The sequence below is a fragment of the Colletotrichum fructicola genome (assembly GCF_000319635.2).
Source record: "Colletotrichum fructicola Nara gc5 chromosome Unknown KSG_Nara_v1_contig01, whole genome shotgun sequence".
Taxonomy (NCBI): Eukaryota; Fungi; Ascomycota; class Sordariomycetes; order Glomerellales; family Glomerellaceae; genus Colletotrichum; species Colletotrichum fructicola.
Genome location: NW_027094051.1, coordinates 4420076 through 4438793, shown reverse-complemented (window position 1 = coordinate 4438793; position 18718 = coordinate 4420076). Strand labels below are relative to the sequence as shown.

At 38.1% G+C, this 18718-nt stretch overlaps 3 protein-coding genes across 3 annotated transcripts; 2 read left to right on the top strand and 1 right to left on the bottom strand.

Annotated features, from left to right (window-relative positions):
- Positions 1-268: 268 nt before the first annotated feature.
- Positions 269-3477, top strand: sfc4 (Transcription factor tau subunit sfc4; the record flags this gene model as incomplete). The annotated part of the gene is made up of 7 exons (XM_066150798.1): positions 269-1420; positions 1471-2290; positions 2361-2591; positions 2646-2676; positions 2708-2735; positions 2822-2990; positions 3056-3477. The coding sequence occupies 7 exons, from the start codon at positions 269-271 to the stop codon at positions 3475-3477; spliced, it is 2853 nt and encodes a 950-aa protein (XP_066009983.1).
- Positions 3478-4003: 526 nt separating this feature from the next.
- On the top strand, positions 4004-6397 carry ade1 (Bifunctional purine biosynthetic protein ADE1; the record flags this gene model as incomplete). The annotated part of the gene is made up of 1 exon (XM_032037072.2): positions 4325-6397. The coding sequence occupies one exon, from the start codon at positions 4325-4327 to the stop codon at positions 6395-6397; it is 2073 nt and encodes a 690-aa protein (XP_031884346.2).
- Positions 6398-6670: 273 nt separating this feature from the next.
- Positions 6671-8420, bottom strand: CGGC5_v001239 (UNC93-like protein 2; the record flags this gene model as incomplete). Its single annotated transcript, XM_066150797.1, has 5 exons — positions 6671-6691; positions 6743-6778; positions 6876-7017; positions 7121-8155; positions 8212-8420. The coding sequence occupies 5 exons, from the start codon at positions 8418-8420 to the stop codon at positions 6671-6673; spliced, it is 1443 nt and encodes a 480-aa protein (XP_066009643.1).
- Between the last annotated feature and the right edge of the window lie 10298 nt (positions 8421-18718).

Genomic DNA, 18718 nt, shown 5'->3' with positions numbered 1-18718 from the left:
GGTAGAGAGGCCCATGCGCAAAGAAAGAGTGGGGCCCGGGCACACTTGGATGAGGCGCACCTTAGGTAGCTCTGAAAGGCAGGCAGGACTCATCGACTGACTGCCTATACAGGTAGAACCTGAACTTGGACCCCACGCCTCCCGGTATCCTTCACCATACTTGCCAACGAACAACACCATACATGCATTCGGATTCTTGTGAGTGTCGGGTTATGAACAACGCATTTTGAACTCTGCCGACGCCTCTGGATAGCTCCGAGGCACTGCTATGGAGCGGGCTCCGGGCGTTCTCGAGCCTCACGGCTTGAGAGACGCAATTGGACCCAATGATGGGGATGAAGACATCGTGTCCGATGCCGACTCGGACGAGATGGAACTACGTGGAGACATAGCCAAGTTTGACCAGTCAGTTCGAGAGTTCCTGTCCTCCCATCAAGGAACGGTTACGGTCGACGATGAGGATGAACACGAACTCAGAAGACCCCGAGCAGCTATGAGATCGAAGGCTGCGACACGTTCCACTATTCGGGGTCCCCGACAAGCTGCGGAACCCCGAGGCGATATCAAGTTTCGTCTTGCCAGAGTCAACCAAGCTTTCATGAGTGGCGAGTATGACCGCGCGAGGAATCTTGTCTTTGAGATCATCAGGATTAATGCCGAAACACATCAAGCCTGGACCGTCTTAGCTTCCATATTCCGCGAGGAAGGACACAGCGATAAAGCTCTGATGGCCATGGTTATTGCTGCGCATTTGCGTCCCAAGGACGGTCCAGGCTGGATGAGCTGCGCATCCTTTGCCATGAGTCTAGCCGAAGAAGGTCAGGATGGAGCTCTCAAGACCGCACTGATGTGCTACTCTTCGGCTGTTAAAGCACAGCCTACCAATCTCGATGCCAGACTGGGCAGAGCCGAGGCAAGTCAAGCCCAGGGCTTTCTATCGCAAGCAATTGCCGAATTCTCCTATGTCCTTGAGCGTCGGCCTTTCGACATTGGCATTGTGAGAAGGCTAGCCGAAGCTTGCGCTGATCTGGGGGGCGCCGAGGACGTAGAAAGAGCTGTCGTCGCCTACCAAACATACTTCACTCATGCGCATGCGGAAGACCGTGGTGCCGGAGACGAACTTTCGTGGCACGATGTCGGCATCTTTGTAGAGCTCTTTGCCTGCGCTGGCGACTACGCGAACGCCATATTGCAACTCAAATCGTTATCTCGATGGATGCTCGGGCGACGCAATGAAGGACTATGGGACGAATGCGTTGATGACAGAGAGTGGGACAGGGAACACACTCGTCGTCTTCAGATTCCGGCATTCGATCCATCTGCCTACGACCTGTACACATATGGTCTAGGCCTACCCCTAGAATTCAGGGCCCGTCTCGCATTATACCGGCTCAAGATTCGGGATGACCAAGAATCCGATGTACGTCTCGTGTCATTCATCTGCTGCTTTGCTGACTGACACGCCCTCAGCTCCACCTTCGCTGGCTGGACCCAACGGAATCCGCAACAGCCACCGCCGTTCAGGATTTCCCCTATCTCATTCGGGACATTGCTGACGAACTTTACATGGTTCCGCGCATTTCGGAGGCACTTGATTATTATGAACTCCTGCGACATTCCATCTATGGCCAAGATGCCACACTGCTTCTGCAGCTTGGCCGCTGCTATCTGGCCAGATCCGACTTGGCAGCAGCCGAAGACTGTTTCTTGGTGGCGATACAAGTAGATGAAACCAACATCGACGCTCGCATCGAGCTGGCTAGGATCTACGAAAAGGCCAAGGAGGAAGAGGAGGCACTCATTCTTCTTAGCGAGGCCGCAGCTTTGGACCGAATCAACGATGGAGGAAATCAGCTGGAAGATGTTAGTGGAGATGTGAACAGATCACGAGGACGCGCATCAGCATTGTCTGACGCCATAAAACCACGAAGAAAGCGAGATCAGAGGCGCAGACCCACAAATAACGGGGTTGTCCGAGCTAGATATCGACCCAGGAAGCTTGTTGCTCCGGACCAGCGTCTACAGGAAGAACGTGCCCGAGCTGACGAGCTGACTAGGCGATATGAAGTCGTCCGCAACCTGAAGAGGGATATACAGGCGGGTGACCACTCACTGATACCGCAATGGATGGCCGCTGCTGGGGAACTCGTGGGCGACTTCAGATCTTTCAGGAAGTTCTATCCCTGGGACAAATATCTCAAGTTTCTCGGTGCTGCCAACGATGTAGTTTTCAGTGCATCCTCTAGGACGCAGTCAGGCCTCTCAGAACTAGCTGAGAGGCTTTCGAAGAGTAAGAATCTGCCCGTGGTATCAGGATCACTTCTTCTACACTTCACCAGTGCTGACAAGCAATCGTACAGACATAGCCCCATCCATTTTGGACGACAGAAGGATCAACGTCGCGTATGAGGATGATGGCTACCGTGGCATTCCTTTTCGCGAGTGGCTCGAGCTGTTCCTCGATTATGCAGTTAGTCTAGCATTGGCCAATCGTGCCGAAGAGGCATACCAGGTTTGCGAGGCGGCGAGAGACTCGATTGTATTCGTGAACTCGAAAGACTACATGTTCCTAATCCACGTGGCGTGGGCAGGTAAGCTTGGTCACACGTAAAATTTCGTTGGCGGAATAGCTGACGGACAGACAGCGTGTGCCATATATCTGGCTGACGAGGAGATGTGCGTGGCTGTGGCAAGGTTTTTTATGAAGGTCCGGCAGCTGGATTCGGATTCCTACCGTATGTTCGCAGCCTTGTGCAGGTTGTGCCAGTCTCCTGCATCTTGGTACAACTCCGGACCTGCTCAGAAGTATATTCTGCGGCAGATCAAGATGATCGATGCCTCGCATCTGTCCAGCAGTCAGGTAGACAGGCATCGTGAAGTCAACCATCGAGAGGCTACTAGCCCTGCTGAGGCAAAGCAGCTTGACATATGCCTACTGATGCTCTACGGACATATCTTGTTCACATCGACAAGCTACACCTTCGCTTTAAGTAAGTGGGAATCAGTCTGGAGGGGCGGGGCCTTGGCAGGCATGGACTGACCGACAACATTACAGATTACTTCCTCAGGGCGCGAACTCTAGACCCTTTGAACCCTATGATTAGCCTCAGCGTCGGACTCGGATACATTCACCATGCCCTCAAACGCCAGGCAGACAACCGGCAATACCTGATCATGCAGGGGTTCGCCTGTGTGTTCGAGTTTTGCCATTCAAAGCTCACGGGAACGCCAGACGAGAGACGAGAGGCCTTCTTTGGGGTCGGAAGAACATTCCACATGCTTGGGCTGCACCACCTGGCGCTGGAGTGGTACAGAAAGGTCCTTGGCCCAGAACAATCACAGATTGACTTGCAGCTGGAGGACGTGGCCAGTCGAGACGTGATTTTGAGTGCCGCATATAATGAATATGCCCTGTTCATAAGTAGCGGGAGTGTTGATGAGTTGGAGAACGTCGTGCTGCCTCGTCTGGTTCTTTAATTGAAGTGTGCTGGCCATTGCACCATATGGAATACGGCCTGTTGGTTTCATCAAGGTTGCAGGTGCAGACAAGGTACATAGGATCCTCCTAGCAGTCAGTCAGCCTGGGGGGCGGGCGGGCAGAGGGCTTTAGCGGTACATAGTACTTCCCTCGCCATTACAGGAAGGTGGGGTAACGAGAATTCTCCAATTGAAATTTTCGCGCTAACCCACCGAAGTTCCATTTTTCTGTCACCCCGCCCCAGGGTCATTCATTACTTTGGAGGGGCTTTTTTTGTGATAACAAAATACTTCGCGCCGGCGTCGCAAGTGAATCTCTTCTCTTTTGTTGGATCGCAACTTTCCCCTCCTTTCAGGCAGTGGAGGTGGAACAAGAAGAAGAGACTTGCTTTTCTTCCATTCTCAACCCTTCTATCTTCGAGCACTCCATCTGGATAGCCACTTCCATCGAGCTACCACCCAACCAACGGACATCCTACCCTCCTCGCGACCAGATTCTTTGTCGCAGATCCAAATGGTAGTCACGATGACCTCCAACGGCAAGCTGCGTATTTTGCTTATCGGCAATGGTGGACGCGAACATGCGTTGGCTTGGAAATTGAGCCAGTCGCCTATGGTCGAGTCCATCTACGCCGTGCCCGGGAACGGAGGCACTGCGACTTGTCCCAAGGTTACCAACGTTACCGATGTCGCCGCCGACGACTATCCCACTCTCGTTAAATTCGCTCAGTCCAAGCTAGTCGGTCTTGTTGTTCCTGGCCCTGAAGCCCCTCTCGTGGATGGAGTCGAGGCCTACTTCCGTGCCGCTGCCATTCCTTGCTTCGGACCTTCCAAGGAGGCAGCCCAGATGGAGGGCAGCAAGACCTTTTCTAAGGACTTCATGAAGAGGCACAACATCCCGACCGCGGCTTACGAGAATTTCTCCAATTACGAAGAGGCCGTTGCCTACCTCGACCGCATATCACATGACGTTGTCATCAAGGCGACTGGCTTAGCTGCCGGCAAGGGTGTGATCATTCCTACAACCAAAGCAGAGGCCCAGCAGGCTCTCAAGGAAATTATGGTTGACAAGGCTTTTGGAAATGCTGGAGACGAGGTTGTCATCGAAGAGTTCCTGACAGGCGATGAGTTGAGCATTCTTACCTTTAGCGACGGCAACCACACATTGTCTCTGCCTCCCGCTCAGGATCACAAGAGGATCGGGGATGGAGACCAAGGACCCAACACTGGTGGAATGGGCTGCTATGCTCCGACCACCATCGCTACCAAGGAGCTTATACGCCAAATTGAGGATGAATTTATCGAGCCAACGATAATTGGCATGCGCAAGGAGGGTTACCCTTTCAGAGGTGTCCTTTTCACCGGTCTAATGATCACTCCGAAGGGCCCGAAGGTTCTCGAGTACAACGTTAGATTCGGCGACCCGGAGACGCAGACCGTGCTTCCGTTGTTGTCTGAGGACACTGACCTGGCCGAAATCATGCTGGCTTGCACGGCTCACGAGGCTCGCCTCGACTGTGTGAGCGTGAAGGTCGAGCAAAAGTTCAGCGCCACCGTCGTCGTGGCAGCAGGCGGCTACCCAGGATTTTATGCTAAGGGAACCCCGATGGTAGTCAACTCGCCAACATCACCTGACATCACCGTCTTTCATGCAGGAACCAAGCTATCTTCCGAGGGCCAGTTGCAAACCTCAGGAGGCCGTGTCATAGCGGTCAATGCCACCGCCGACTCTCTGGAGGCCGCCGTCAAGAAGGCGTATGAGCAGGGAATACCGCTCATCAATTTCGACAAGATGTACTGCCGCAAGGACATCGCCCACCGTGCGTTTCGATCTCAGCAACAGAGAGAGGCTCTGACCTACGCCGGTGCCGGCGTCAGTGTTGACGCTGGCAACGAATTCGTTGAACGCATCAAGAAGGCAGTTCGAGCCACCAAGCAGCCGGGCGCAGATGCCGAGATTGGCGGGTTCGGTGGTGAGCTGGACCTGGCAAAGTGCGGTCTTCAGCTCGATGAGGGCCAGTTGCCTGTCCTAGTTGGCGCCATTGACGGCGTTGGTACCAAGCTCATGATTGCACAAAGCATGGGCAAGCACGACACTGTGGGTATCGACTTGGTGGCTATGAACGTGAACGATCTTGTAGTTCAAGGGGCCCGACCCTTGATGTTCCTCGACTACTACGGCTGCAGCAGGCTTGATCTGAGCACTGCGGCCTCGTTCGTGGAGGGCGTGGCTGCTGGCTGCATCGACGCTGGATGCACGCTCGTTGGGGGCGAAACGGCGGAAATGCCCGGTATGTACCAAAAGGATGACTATGACGCCGCAGGTTGCGCAGTCGGTGTCATGGTCAACAGTCAGAGGCTTCCTCGCAAGGATGAGATGGCCGCAGGTGATATCCTGCTTGGCTTGGCCTCAAGCGGCGTCCACTCGAACGGATTCTCACTGGTCCGCCGTATCTTGGAGAGGGAGGCCGTTGCCTACACAGACGAGGCCCCTTGGGATGCAGGTAAGACTGTAGGCGACAGTCTTTTGACCCCCACCAAGATCTACGTCAAGAGCCTCCGTGGCGTCATTGAAGGTCGTCTCGTCAAGGGTCTCGCTCACATTACGGGTGGGGGGCTGATTGATAACGTACCTCGCATGCTGCCGGACCACCTCGGTGCCGAGATTGATTTGGCGACTTGGAAAATGCCCGCCGTCTTTAATTGGCTGAAGACGAGCGGCAACGTTGAGCCGTACCAAATGGTCCGCACCTTCAACACGGGTGTAGGAATGGTTGCGGCGGTGGACCCTGCTCTCGAGAAAGAAGCTGTGGAGTCACTGGAAGCTGCGGGAGAGAAGGTCCTTCGCCTAGGCCGGCTTGTACAGCGCTCAGCCGATGAGCCGCATTGCAAGGTGCTCAACTTGGATTCATGGGCATAAAGTGACGTTAAGGATCACTGGTTGGGCGTTGGGTAGAAGATAGGCAAAAGTTGACCATGTGATTTTATTCATCGCTTTATGGATTCTTGGGGCACATCTTCGTACCTAGTCTAAGATGAACGGCATCCATAAAATTGCTCCCCTATGAATGGGCAGTAGTTATATTGCTTCTTGGGTGAAGGTAATGTGAGCCTTCTGCGCGTGGCCTACGTCGTAACTACCGAATCATGCACTGTTATGTGCTTCCTGCTGCAGTAGATCCAAACTACCATCTCAGTCGCTGTTCCATTGGCCCTTGACGTATGAGCTCTAATATGCATGGTAGGTGGGCGAGTCAAAGCTTACTTCAGTAGAGTCAGCTACCTTCCGAATCAAGTCTTTCTTCAGATATTCGTTCGTCCCTCGCGAACGTATTCCGTACCCCCGGCCAGTAAATTGCAAATCCTAAAACTCACGCTGTCTTCTCTCCGCCTGATACCTCCTCGTCCGCGCCAGCTGGGCTCTCATGACTCCCTTCCAGCTCAGAGAGGACTATCCAGGTGGGAAGGACGCAGAGTATAGTGATAGCAAAGTTAAGGCCAATGCTAACAAAGTGATTTGCGTTACCCTCTGACTGCATCCTGTAGGTAAACTGTCAGTGGGGGTGTATTTCGGAGAGGTCACCGGAAGGACTCCATTTATAAAGTGTTGCTGCAGTGGCCGCACAGGAAGGAACACACTTACGCCCAAGCAACGGTCTGACCCAGTGCCTCTGTGCCTCTCAATATTCCTGTGTGTCTGCTCAGATCAGAAAGATCTGTGGCATATTGGCCAACGAGCCAATACAGAAATTGCTGGAATGCCTGGCCCCCGAACTGCCAAAAGAACACAAGAGCATAACTCTTACCGAAGCCACCCGTGAACCAGTCATATGCAGGTGCCTCGTCCGCGTCATAGATTTGCTTCTGCAAGACAATAGCCCATATCCAGGTTCCGGCAAGAACTACGATGATTGATGAAAAGACAATGCGGCCACGGGTCTTGATAAAAACCCTTTGGTTATCCAGCAGCATGGCAACGAGGAATGAGCTAAAGATTCCTGCAAAATTTGTGAGGAAGCTCGAGAATGCGCGGGAGCGAACCGTGAAATACGTTGCCAGCCAAGTGCTCACAAAGCCGTTGTAGAAATAGCTGATAAAGAACGCCGGGAGAAATAGCAAGATTCTCCGGCTGGCGAACAACTTGCCGACTGCCTTGAACTCGGATCCCCAACTGGAGCCAACATTTGTGCTGATCCGAGTCCCGTCCCGACGCCATACCATATTCGGGGGTGACAAGCACAGCGCGATGGGAAGCCCTATGCACATGATGACTATGAAGACAATGTATGTCGAGGATGAAACTGATCCCGTCGTCTTTTTGCTGGCATTCAGACCAAGGTTGATAGCACCGCCGACAATGGGCCCGGCAGCTTTCGCCGTCTGCCAGATGGCGAGGTAGAACGCGCGATCCCCTGGAGATGGGTAACCGATGATGATAGCTGCCTCAGCTGCCCAGAAGAAGCCTGCAGATATCCCGCATAAGGCGCTGCCAAATAGCATGAACCACGTATTGGCGCTCTTATTGTTTGTGTAGAGTCCCGCTCCGTAAAGAGGGTAGCCAATCGCACCGAGTGCCAGTCCGTACGGTAGCCCGATTCGGTTGTTGATGGCACCAGCGGCCACACAGACAATGGCAAACAAACCATAGACCAATGCATTCGCTGTAGAGACAGCATACCTAGGGGATAGTTTCAGTTATGAAAACATAGGATGATACGTTTTGGAGGCACATACGGTTCGGCAGCCCCACCTGCGCCTAGGCCGCCTAATGCATCCCACATTCCGGGCGCCGTGAATGACACACCGCAAGCAACAACGATTTGAAACGGCACGGAGCGGAACATCGGCCCGGCAATCGGCCTTGGCGCCCGGACGGCAGTCGGACTCGTCGCATCCCGCTCGGGATCCTGGTCGGAGTCTGCGGCGGTCGGTATCGCTGACATGGCTGGAGAGCTCTTCGAGCTTGGCGGAACAGTACGAATAGAAGGCAATTCAATTTCCGACGGGAGAGGCACATAAAGGCATCCTGATTTGAGAAAGAGAGAGCGGCTCCGGTAACACAGGCGGCATTGAGAACACGCCTCTATCTATACCCTGGAGCCTGCGCAGATACTACCCACGGCTATTGGGTCTTACAGTGGGTCCATTGCGCTATTGAGACTATGAATAATAGAAAAGAATGAAATACTGGAGTCAGGGCCTCTAGCTACCTGCAGTTAAACCTATGAATAATAATCACCTTATGATACTGTTAGATTACAAGGGTTAAAATAGCGCTTCTAAGCTATTAGGGGTAGCTTAGATAAATAGATAATCTACTTAGTAAGAATAATAAGCCCTATATAAGTTATATATTAAGTTTTACTAATTTTTAAAAATATATATATGATATATTTAATTGATTAATTAATAGTTTGATTTATATCTGCAAAGGGTTGGTAGGAGCAATGTTGCAACTCGTACTTCCTTTCTCAAATGAGAATCCTCAGATGAGGAAGGAAGGTTTCTTGTTCATCTCAGCTACATCTACATGCCCTTTTATCTTCGACCCTGATATCCTATCCCTTGATATCCTATCCCTTGATATCCTATCCCTTGATATCCTATCCCTTGATGTCCTATCCCTTGATATCCTATCACTTGATGTCTTACTCAGTGCCGAACATAGCCGAGAGCATCCCATGTGACAGACCTAGCCTGTTACAATATCAACTAATATAACAATAAGCTATCTGTAATATTAAAAAATAACTTATAACGTATATGCATAGCGAGTCGCCCATCATAGCGAGCCGCCCACCTTTCACTACCCTCCAGCCATTTGTGTAAGTCAATTAAGCCACATCGTACGAAATCAATTGAAACTACTCATCAGCCTCTTCTTCAGAGGTCTCCCAAACTACCTGACATGTTCGTACATTATGTCCAGTCTTTCCGCAGTTACCACATCGCCGCCCGCGCGATTCACCCCCCTCCGTACGAGCACCCTCTTGACGCATGTTTTCGCCTCCAGCATCAACAACCCCCTTTTCTACCCGTATTGCCTCAGCTTCAGCTGTATTAAGTGACCCTCCAAGACGTAGTTGGGTTTTCTTAGCTCTCCGGCGCTTACTTAGTATCTCATTTGCCGTACGAAGCCCGCGGCACTCGGCTTCAACAAGAGCTAGTTTGTGTGCTAACTTGCTAATACCTTTAGCTTGCAAATCAACAACCTCGTACAAATGAGTTGGTGAGCTATCTTGATGACTAGTGATTCTTTTCTTAAGTGAAGCAGAGCTTCGTACGGCGTCATGTGCTGTGGTTGGTGTCTTTGGGTCCCAGGAGCCCTGGCTGCTTGGGCATGAGTTGGATGGTGTTGGCGTCTTTGGCTTGAAATCCAGGCGGGAAAGAACTGCTTCTGGGTCGAATGGTACAAGGCCAGCCTGTCTAAAACCAGCTTGTACGTTTTCTTTGCTTATTGAAGTAAAAAAGGCTGCCTTGAAGGCAGGAAAGAAATCATCCTTAGTAATGTGCGTAATCTGCATCCGCATCATCTTCTCGATTTCCTTGCCATATGAAGCCTTCAGCGGACTAAAACAGCCAACATCAAGAGGCTGAAGCTCGTGCGATGAATGCGGAGGCATGCAAAGAGCAATAATGCCGTGTTCCTTGCAGTAATCGTCAAACTTGGTGGATTTGTGGCTGTTGTGGCCATCAAGGATTAGGAGCCGTTTAACACCCTTCGTGCGAGACTTTGTGCACTTTTCAAAATGTTTTAGCCAATCTAGGCCAATCTCATTTGTAGTCCATCCATTTTCGCTAGGGTGGACGCGCCATTCGGGTGGGAATTGGCCATTGGTATACCATGAGAGTAGGTGATATTTGCCCTTAACAATGACGTATGGAGGCAGCGCCCAGCCATCTGCACATACGCCCTGAATGACAGAAACCCATTCGCGATTGCCAGGCTGCTTCGTACGAGGCCTTCCACGGCGGTCAGAGGTTGTAATAACCTTTGCGTGCGACAGCATTCCCATCAAGAAGCCCGTCTCATCAAAATTGTAGACATCGTCATCGTGTATTCCGTACTTCGCGATTGTGTTTCGTACGAGGGCAAACCAGGCCTGCACAATTGCAGGATCTTCAGCCAATGCCCTCTGATAGTCGATTCTACGTCGAAAACGCGTCTTTAGTTGTGGTTGGCGTCGTACGAAGTTCTCTGCCCATCGCGGTCCGACACGCGTCGCGTCACGTTCGTCAAGGAGACAATCGGCCATATCTCGTACGTCGTCAAGTCGCGGTGGAAATCCTCGATCGATCAGGTCAATAACTCGTTCAAGAATCACAGTTTCTTCCACCTGAGTCATCTTCATTGAATTCGTACGAGTTTCGCGTCGTGGTAGAAGTCCAGCGCGTCGGTCGCGAAGTGTAGTTCTCGGGACCTTATAGATAGAAGCTGCTTTTCGAACGGATAGTTTTGGGTCCTTTTTAATAGCTTCAATTGCAAGGATAATGCGACTTTCATTTGAAGAAGAACTCATGGTCGTACGTAGAGGAAGGTTGTTGTGAAGGTGAAGAGTGTAGAATTAAGGAAAAGTGGGCGGCTCGCTATGATGGGCGACTCGCTATGCATATACGTTAATAAAAAAATAAAAAACTTAAGTAATCTCTAAGTATATCTTAGTAATTATAGTTCTTAATAACTATATAGTTCTTTTTAATAAAAAGTAATATAAAAATATAAATCTTATATTAAGAGAATATACTTTATATTAAGAGCTAATAGTTAGAGGAGACTAAAGAGTTTATAAAAAGTATATATTACTTAAGAGGAAATAACCCTCTTAAATATCCTTAAATTATAAGCTTATAAAGCTTATACTAGTTATATAATTTATTCTTTTAATAAGGCTTACTAAAGGAGCTATATAAAATAGAAGAAATATTGTAAAATAAACTATTATATACCTTCTTAGTTACAAAAATAGCCAAAAATATTTTATATATATATAAAAATACTTATAAACTAAAACTATTATATAAAAACTAATTATAAATATAAAATTAGAAGTATTCTCTTAAAAAAGAATAGTTTAAAAACCTATTTCTTATAATATAATTAAAAAAACTTTAATAAGCTTCTTTAACTTATAATATATTTAGTTAGCTTTATAAATATATAAAATATATTAACTTATGTATTTATATTTATAAATAAAAATAATTGACTAAATTAAAAGTATATAAAATAGAAGATTTTTCTTAAAGTATATATAAGATTTTTTTATAACTTTTTATATTTTTATAAAATCTTATTTTTTTATTTATAATAATATAATGATTTCTATAATTTTATATATTATATTAAATAATATTTTATAAGTTATTATTATATAGCTATTTATAATAAATTATTTTTTATTAATAAATATTATCTCTAGCTATAAGCTAAATAGAACGCTCTTTTAAAAGATTAAGCTATTTGTATACTTAATATTGTTTAAAAATCTTTTAATAAGTTTAATAAATATTTTTATTTTATTTTTTATTATTACTATTTTTTTTATCATAGTTTTTAATCTTATTAAAGAAGTTTATAAGAATTATTTTATATCTATTTATTTATATTAGTATTTTTATTAATATACTTTTAAACCTATTTTTAATAGACTTATTAAAAACTTTATTTTTTTTTTCTAAAACGTTGATTATTACAAAGCTTATTTATAAATAGAATAAGAAAATAAAAGTTATTTATAGATAGTTTATCTTTATTAATAAAAAGTTTAAAAATAAAAAAAGTAATTTCTTTATTACTATTAATTCTTTTATAACTAAAGATTATAATATTTTTTATAAATTTTAAAACTTATAAATAATTTAAAATTAATATTACTTTTTCTTCTAAATAAAAATATTAACTAAAACTTTTATTTATAAGCTAAAATAAGCTAGTTAAAGCTTAAGAAAATAATAACTTTTTTAAAGATAATAATAATAATAAGCTTTTTATAAATATAAAATAATTTTTTTTTACTTCTATTAAGATATTTTATTAATACCTCTTTAAAATATATTTTTTATATTTTTATTAAAACTAAATCTTATTAAAATAGTAATAATAATATTAACTCTATTTGGTATAATAAAAAGAATAATATATATTTTTTAATATTTTTTCCTTTTTTATAAATTCATATTTCTTAAAAGTTTATATTATTATTTTTAATAATAATAAATATAATAATATAAATTGCTTAACTTAAAGATACAATCTTACTACTAACTAAGGCTAGGCTAGTTAAGTTAAGTCAGCTAAATTAAGTGACTTAAGTCTGACTAGACTAGTTGACTAACTAGTCTGACTAAATACTAAGTGACTAGTTTGCTAACCCTACTACTAACTAAGCTATATCTTATTATATAGAAGTAATATATATTTTACTAAAATCTTAACTATTAACCTAAATAGTATTAACTTATATAATTTATATATATTATAACTTACTTTATTATCTTGTTTATATCTACCCTATATTACATAAATAGCTAAATCGCTACAGCTAGTAAATATTAAGATCTTATCTTTAAACGAAAATCTATACTATATTTATCTATAAAGTTATTTCTAAGTAGTAAATTTAGCTTAAAACTATATATTACTTATGTATTAGTTATCAATGTTACTATTATATCTTCTTTATTAATATGCCTTCTAAAATAGAAGTTAAATTCTATTTAAGTAACTATTAAGAGTAATTAGCTTATTTACTATATCTATAACTTGAGATATTTTCTAATTATACTAAATATTTACTCTATTTAATACTAACTAGTAGTTATCTACTAATATATCTAATACCTTAGTATCTATATATATTATATAGTTTAATCTATCTAAAGTAAATAATAAACTTATATAGATATATATATACTACGCTAATCCTAGGTAAATATCTTAACTTTTTTAATTAGTTTATCTAATATAATATATAGTTCCTCTTATATCTTTAATCCTATTATTAATTATACTCTTATATTAAGCTAAGCATCTTACTCTTAAGATTTAATTTCCTAATAATATCTATAAGTCTATATATAATTAATAAATTCCTTATAATTATCTAAGTACTATCTATAAATATAATATTTATACTAAATTAGCTTAATAGCTTATTTAACTATTAGTAAGTATTTAGTTAATTTATAATAATTAGTTCTAGCTTAAATAAATTATAATATAAGTAATAGATATATTCTATTAATAAGTAATAGATTTATTTTATAAATATTTACTAGCATTAGCGCTAACTTAATTAGTTTGTTAGCTTAATTATCTACTAAAGTTAATAGTAGTTTTATTAATCTATTTATTATATAAGGGAAAAGCAAATAGTAAGTATTATACTTATTAACTATTTAATATTAATTTGATTTATACTCTATAATTTTATACTTAAAATCCTCTAATTTATTCTGTTTATACTCCTCTATAATAATATAACTTTATCTTTATAAATACTCCTCTTATTTAGTAATATCCATATCCTTAATATATAGATAAACTAATTTATCTAGGTAAAGCTATCTATTATAATCACTAAACCTTATTAGTTTAGTATAAGTTTAATACTAATAAGTAATAAGTTAATAGCCTTATCCTATTTATTAATTATTTTACTAAAATCAAAATAGATAACTATCTTATTACTATCTATAGCTATTATTATAATTAGAATATTAAAAACCTCCTCTATAGTTACTTCTTCTTTAAAATAAGTAATCATAATAGCCTTATTAAAGTATGTACTTACCTAAATCACACTTTTATTTATAGTTACTAAATTAGCTAAATTGCTAACTATATCCTCCTATTTAAAAGTAGTTAAAGTTATAGTAAGGTTAATTAATATAATATCTCTCTCTCTCTATCTTAATAAATTTATATATAGTTGCTATAAGTAGTTTAAGTTATAATAAGTTAAACAAACTAGTAGTTAATTAATTACTTTATAAAAAAGTTAATATTTTTAAAAAAACTCATCCATCTATATTCTTATAGAGTAATTCTTCATAAATATTAACTTTACTATCTGTGTACTTAAAGTAGTCTAAAAATCTATACTCTATTTTAAGCAAGATAAGTAGCTCTTAAATAGATAAGTTAACTTAGTTATAAAGCTTAATAATATATTTAAAATCTATCTATTTCATAGCACCTATAGCTTAAAAAAAGTCTAACTATATATATTACTTAGTCTATAAATTAAGTATTTTATAAGTATCCCTTTTAATATACCTTATAGTAGATAGTTATTTTACTACCTCTATTTTATCTATCCACTATTTATTATATAGGAAAGTATAGAAGTTAATAAGAGACTAATAAGCTTTTTTACGCTACGCTTCGCTTAATATAGAGAAATACTAAGAAATAGCCTCTCTTTATAAAATCTAAAGGATATTTACTAGAATTATTAGCTTATACTTCTCTATAGTAATATTAGCCTTAATAGATATAATAAACATCTTAATATCCTTCTAATAAATAATACTACTTAAAACAACTAAATCTATAGTTATATTATCTTTAGTTATATTAAAATAGAAAATACTAATATTAATAATCTTAAAATTATCTCTTAATATAGATTCTATACTATATATATATAGCTTATAAATTATCTAAACTATTATTACCTCTATACCTTAAAGTATAATAGTATTAATAGAGGCTAATATTCTTTGATATCTTAGTAGATTAAAGCGCCTTAGTAAAAATATCTCTACTAGTAATCTATCTAATAAGTAGCTATAAAGAAGAGAAGTCTTTAGTAATACTAAAGATAATTTAAATAAACTATCTATAAACTCTATAACTAGAAGAGTAGATGGATATAAATTATAACCTGAAAGGGTTATTATAAATTAACTTACTACTAATATAGAGGTAAGCAATTTAGATCTAATACTAGCAGGAAACTTAGCTAGAAGCTTTTTACCTATTTAAAATACCTCTATAAAGGATATAATAAAGCCCTTAGCTTTCTTCTTCTTACCTTTAGACGATTTAGCAGGTAATAGTAATAGAAATAATGTCATAAAAGATACTAAGGCTTATTTAAACTAATCTCTAACTAACTACTTCTCTATAGCCTACTTATATAAGTAAATAGTAACGCTCTTAAGAACTACTTAAAATGATAGAATATTAATATCTTATCTACCTAAATATAATAGAAATATAGTTAAGAAGGCTATTATTAAATAAGTTACCTCTAATACTTTTAAGTAGCTTAACTTAATCACTAGCTAATTAGATTAGTTAATAATCCTTAACTAAGATCTTAAAGATATTAAGATATATAGTATATAAGCTAATAAACTAGTTAATATGCTATATATCTATATTTATTAGTAATATAAAGAAGAAAATAGAGAAGGGGTAAGTATAATTAAGTAGATTAAATAGTTTATCTAGATTAAGAAAGAATTAGATTAGTATGGATAGAACTAAAGCTTACTTAGTCCTAAGTAAGGTAAGTATCTATAGCTTAATTAGCTATAAATGATAACGCTAAATATGATTATAGCTAACGCCTAAAGGTCTACATTAATAAAATCCATTAAAATATATTTAGATATATCAAAACATTATCTAGAACTATTATAAGATGAATCAACTAGTTTATTATAGTAGTATTAGAAGTGCAGCTTAACGAAAATATATAGCTAGTTCAACTTATTATTAATATAGAGGGGAATAAGGTTGATAGATCGCTCAAACTATAACTAGTATAGCAATATATTATTAATAAAAAAGAGGATTTTCTTATCTCAAAAAGAAAAGAAAAAGGAATAGTAGCGCAGGTTATGCTACTACTATTAGAAGTCTATAGCTTTATAAGCAGATTAGACGAAGTGCCTAAAGGTAGAGGTATAGTTAGTGTTATAAAGAAGTCTATATTACTAGCTTATATATATAAAGCGTTCTAAATACTATATAGCATAGGGCCTATATAGCTTATACCTAATCTCTATAATTAGCGCATACTTAGTATTTATTTTAAGAATTAAAATAGCTATAAAGCTATAAAAGCTTAAGCTACTAAGATTTTTAAATAGAATATTAGCTAACTTTAGTTTATATTAATTGAAGTCTTATAAGATTATTATAATAACTTTAACTTAGTTAATTAAAGTTTTCTTTAAGTTTATAGAAAAAAGATGTATTATATTAGATAATATAATATCTAATTGAACCTCTACTTTTTAAGTTTTAGCTATTAGTAAATAAATATATAAAGATTTAGTTTCGTTTCTTTATTTATATAATTTAATATAACCTAATAACTTAACTAAAGATAATTTCCTTAATTTCATAGTATTTAAGCTTATAATTACTTAGTTAAAAATATATAAAGCTAACTTATTTTTATAGAAAAAGCTAAAGCTATTAAATTCTAAGAAAGTTAAAAAGAAAATCTTTAAGTGTCTTCTTGAAAAGGTTTATTTTATTATATAAAATATTAAAGATACTCTAATTATTTTAAAAAAAACCTTTTTTTTTATAAACTTACTCTAAAGATTATTTAAACTTATTAGAAAAGCTAGTTATAGAAAAGAATATTTCTACTAACTAAACTAAATAAGAAGAAAACATAAATATTAAAATAGAGGAGGAAAGCTTTCTTAAATAAGCTTTTACTTCTATTAATATTTTAGATTTAAAAAGAACTAATAAGATAAAAAAAGAAAGTAATACTTAGTAAAGTTATTAAGACTTCTCTTCTAAAACCTATTTTAAAACTATTTCTTCTAAAAAGTAACTTCTAGCTAGCTATACTCCTTAATAGTAAAAATTAGGAGTTTATTAAAAACAAAGAACTTATTAATAAACTTATTTTATATAAATTTTATAGCTTAATTAATCTATTAATTTAAAAAGTTTATAAGATCTAGCTAGAATATAGAGAAGAGTTTATTAAAAAGATATATATTTTTATAAATAATCTAAAAGGAGTTATCTATATATTTATTTTTATAGATTTTACTAATTTTACTAAAACCTTTAAAGAAAAAGCTTAATAAATTAACTAAGTTCTTAATATAATAAAACTATTTAAACTTAAAACTATCTAAAGATCTTATTAGTTAAAGCTATTATCTTTATAACTATAAACCAAATAGCTCTAATAATTATTATATTATAACTTACTCTAAAATTCTCTATTAGTAGTAAATATGTTAATAACTATTTATTTATATAAAATATAATTAATATTAATATAAATTTAATTTTATAAGTTATTAACTAATATATTTTAAATTATAATATTTCAATTTTTATTACTACTTTAATAACAACAATAATAGCTAAAAGTAACCTAAAGCTATATTTAATTAAAGTATACTATATACCTATTTAGATTAATAACTATAAACATATAATAATTATAATAGTAATAAACTTTAAAACTATTAACTATAACTTACTTTCTAAACTTTTATTTATTATCTCTATTAAACTTATTTTTAAGTATTTAAAACATTTTATTACTATTATAATAGAAATAAAAAAACTATAGAAATAATAAATTCTAAAATATTAATATTCTAGTTAACTTCATATAATTAGATTCTCTATGGTAGATTCAATACTATTTCCCTAAATAAGAAAACTATATAAAAGATATCTGTAATACTTCTAAAGCTACTAAAAGCTAACTTAAAACTAATTAAAACCTTAGTAATATATATAATAAGGTTAAATTTATTATATTAATACTATAATAAACTATAAATAAAAGTATCTTCTTAATTAAGAAAAAAAAGAAACTAACTTTCTTAAGTAAGAAGAAGTAATTTCTAAGACTGACTAATACTCTACTTTAATTTTATTTTTAGCTATATTTAATATTTTAAGAATTATTAGTAAAGTAATAATTATTTTAATTATAGAGATTATTTAAGCTTACTTTTTAAAGAATACTAAAAGCTAATAGTATCTTTTTAAAGTCTTTAAAAACTAAGTATTCTTTGAGTTGATTAAAAAGAATCTTAAATTTAATTAAAGCTTTATTAATATCTATATAATATATAAGTATAAAGATAAAAAAGTTTATTTAATTAATAATCTACTTTTAGATAGATTTATTTTTAATAGCTAAAAGAACTGACAGAAGATCTTAACTTAAGAAGTAAAAAGCTATTATTAGCTTTCTAACTCCCTTTTTATTAACTATATATATCTATAATTTAT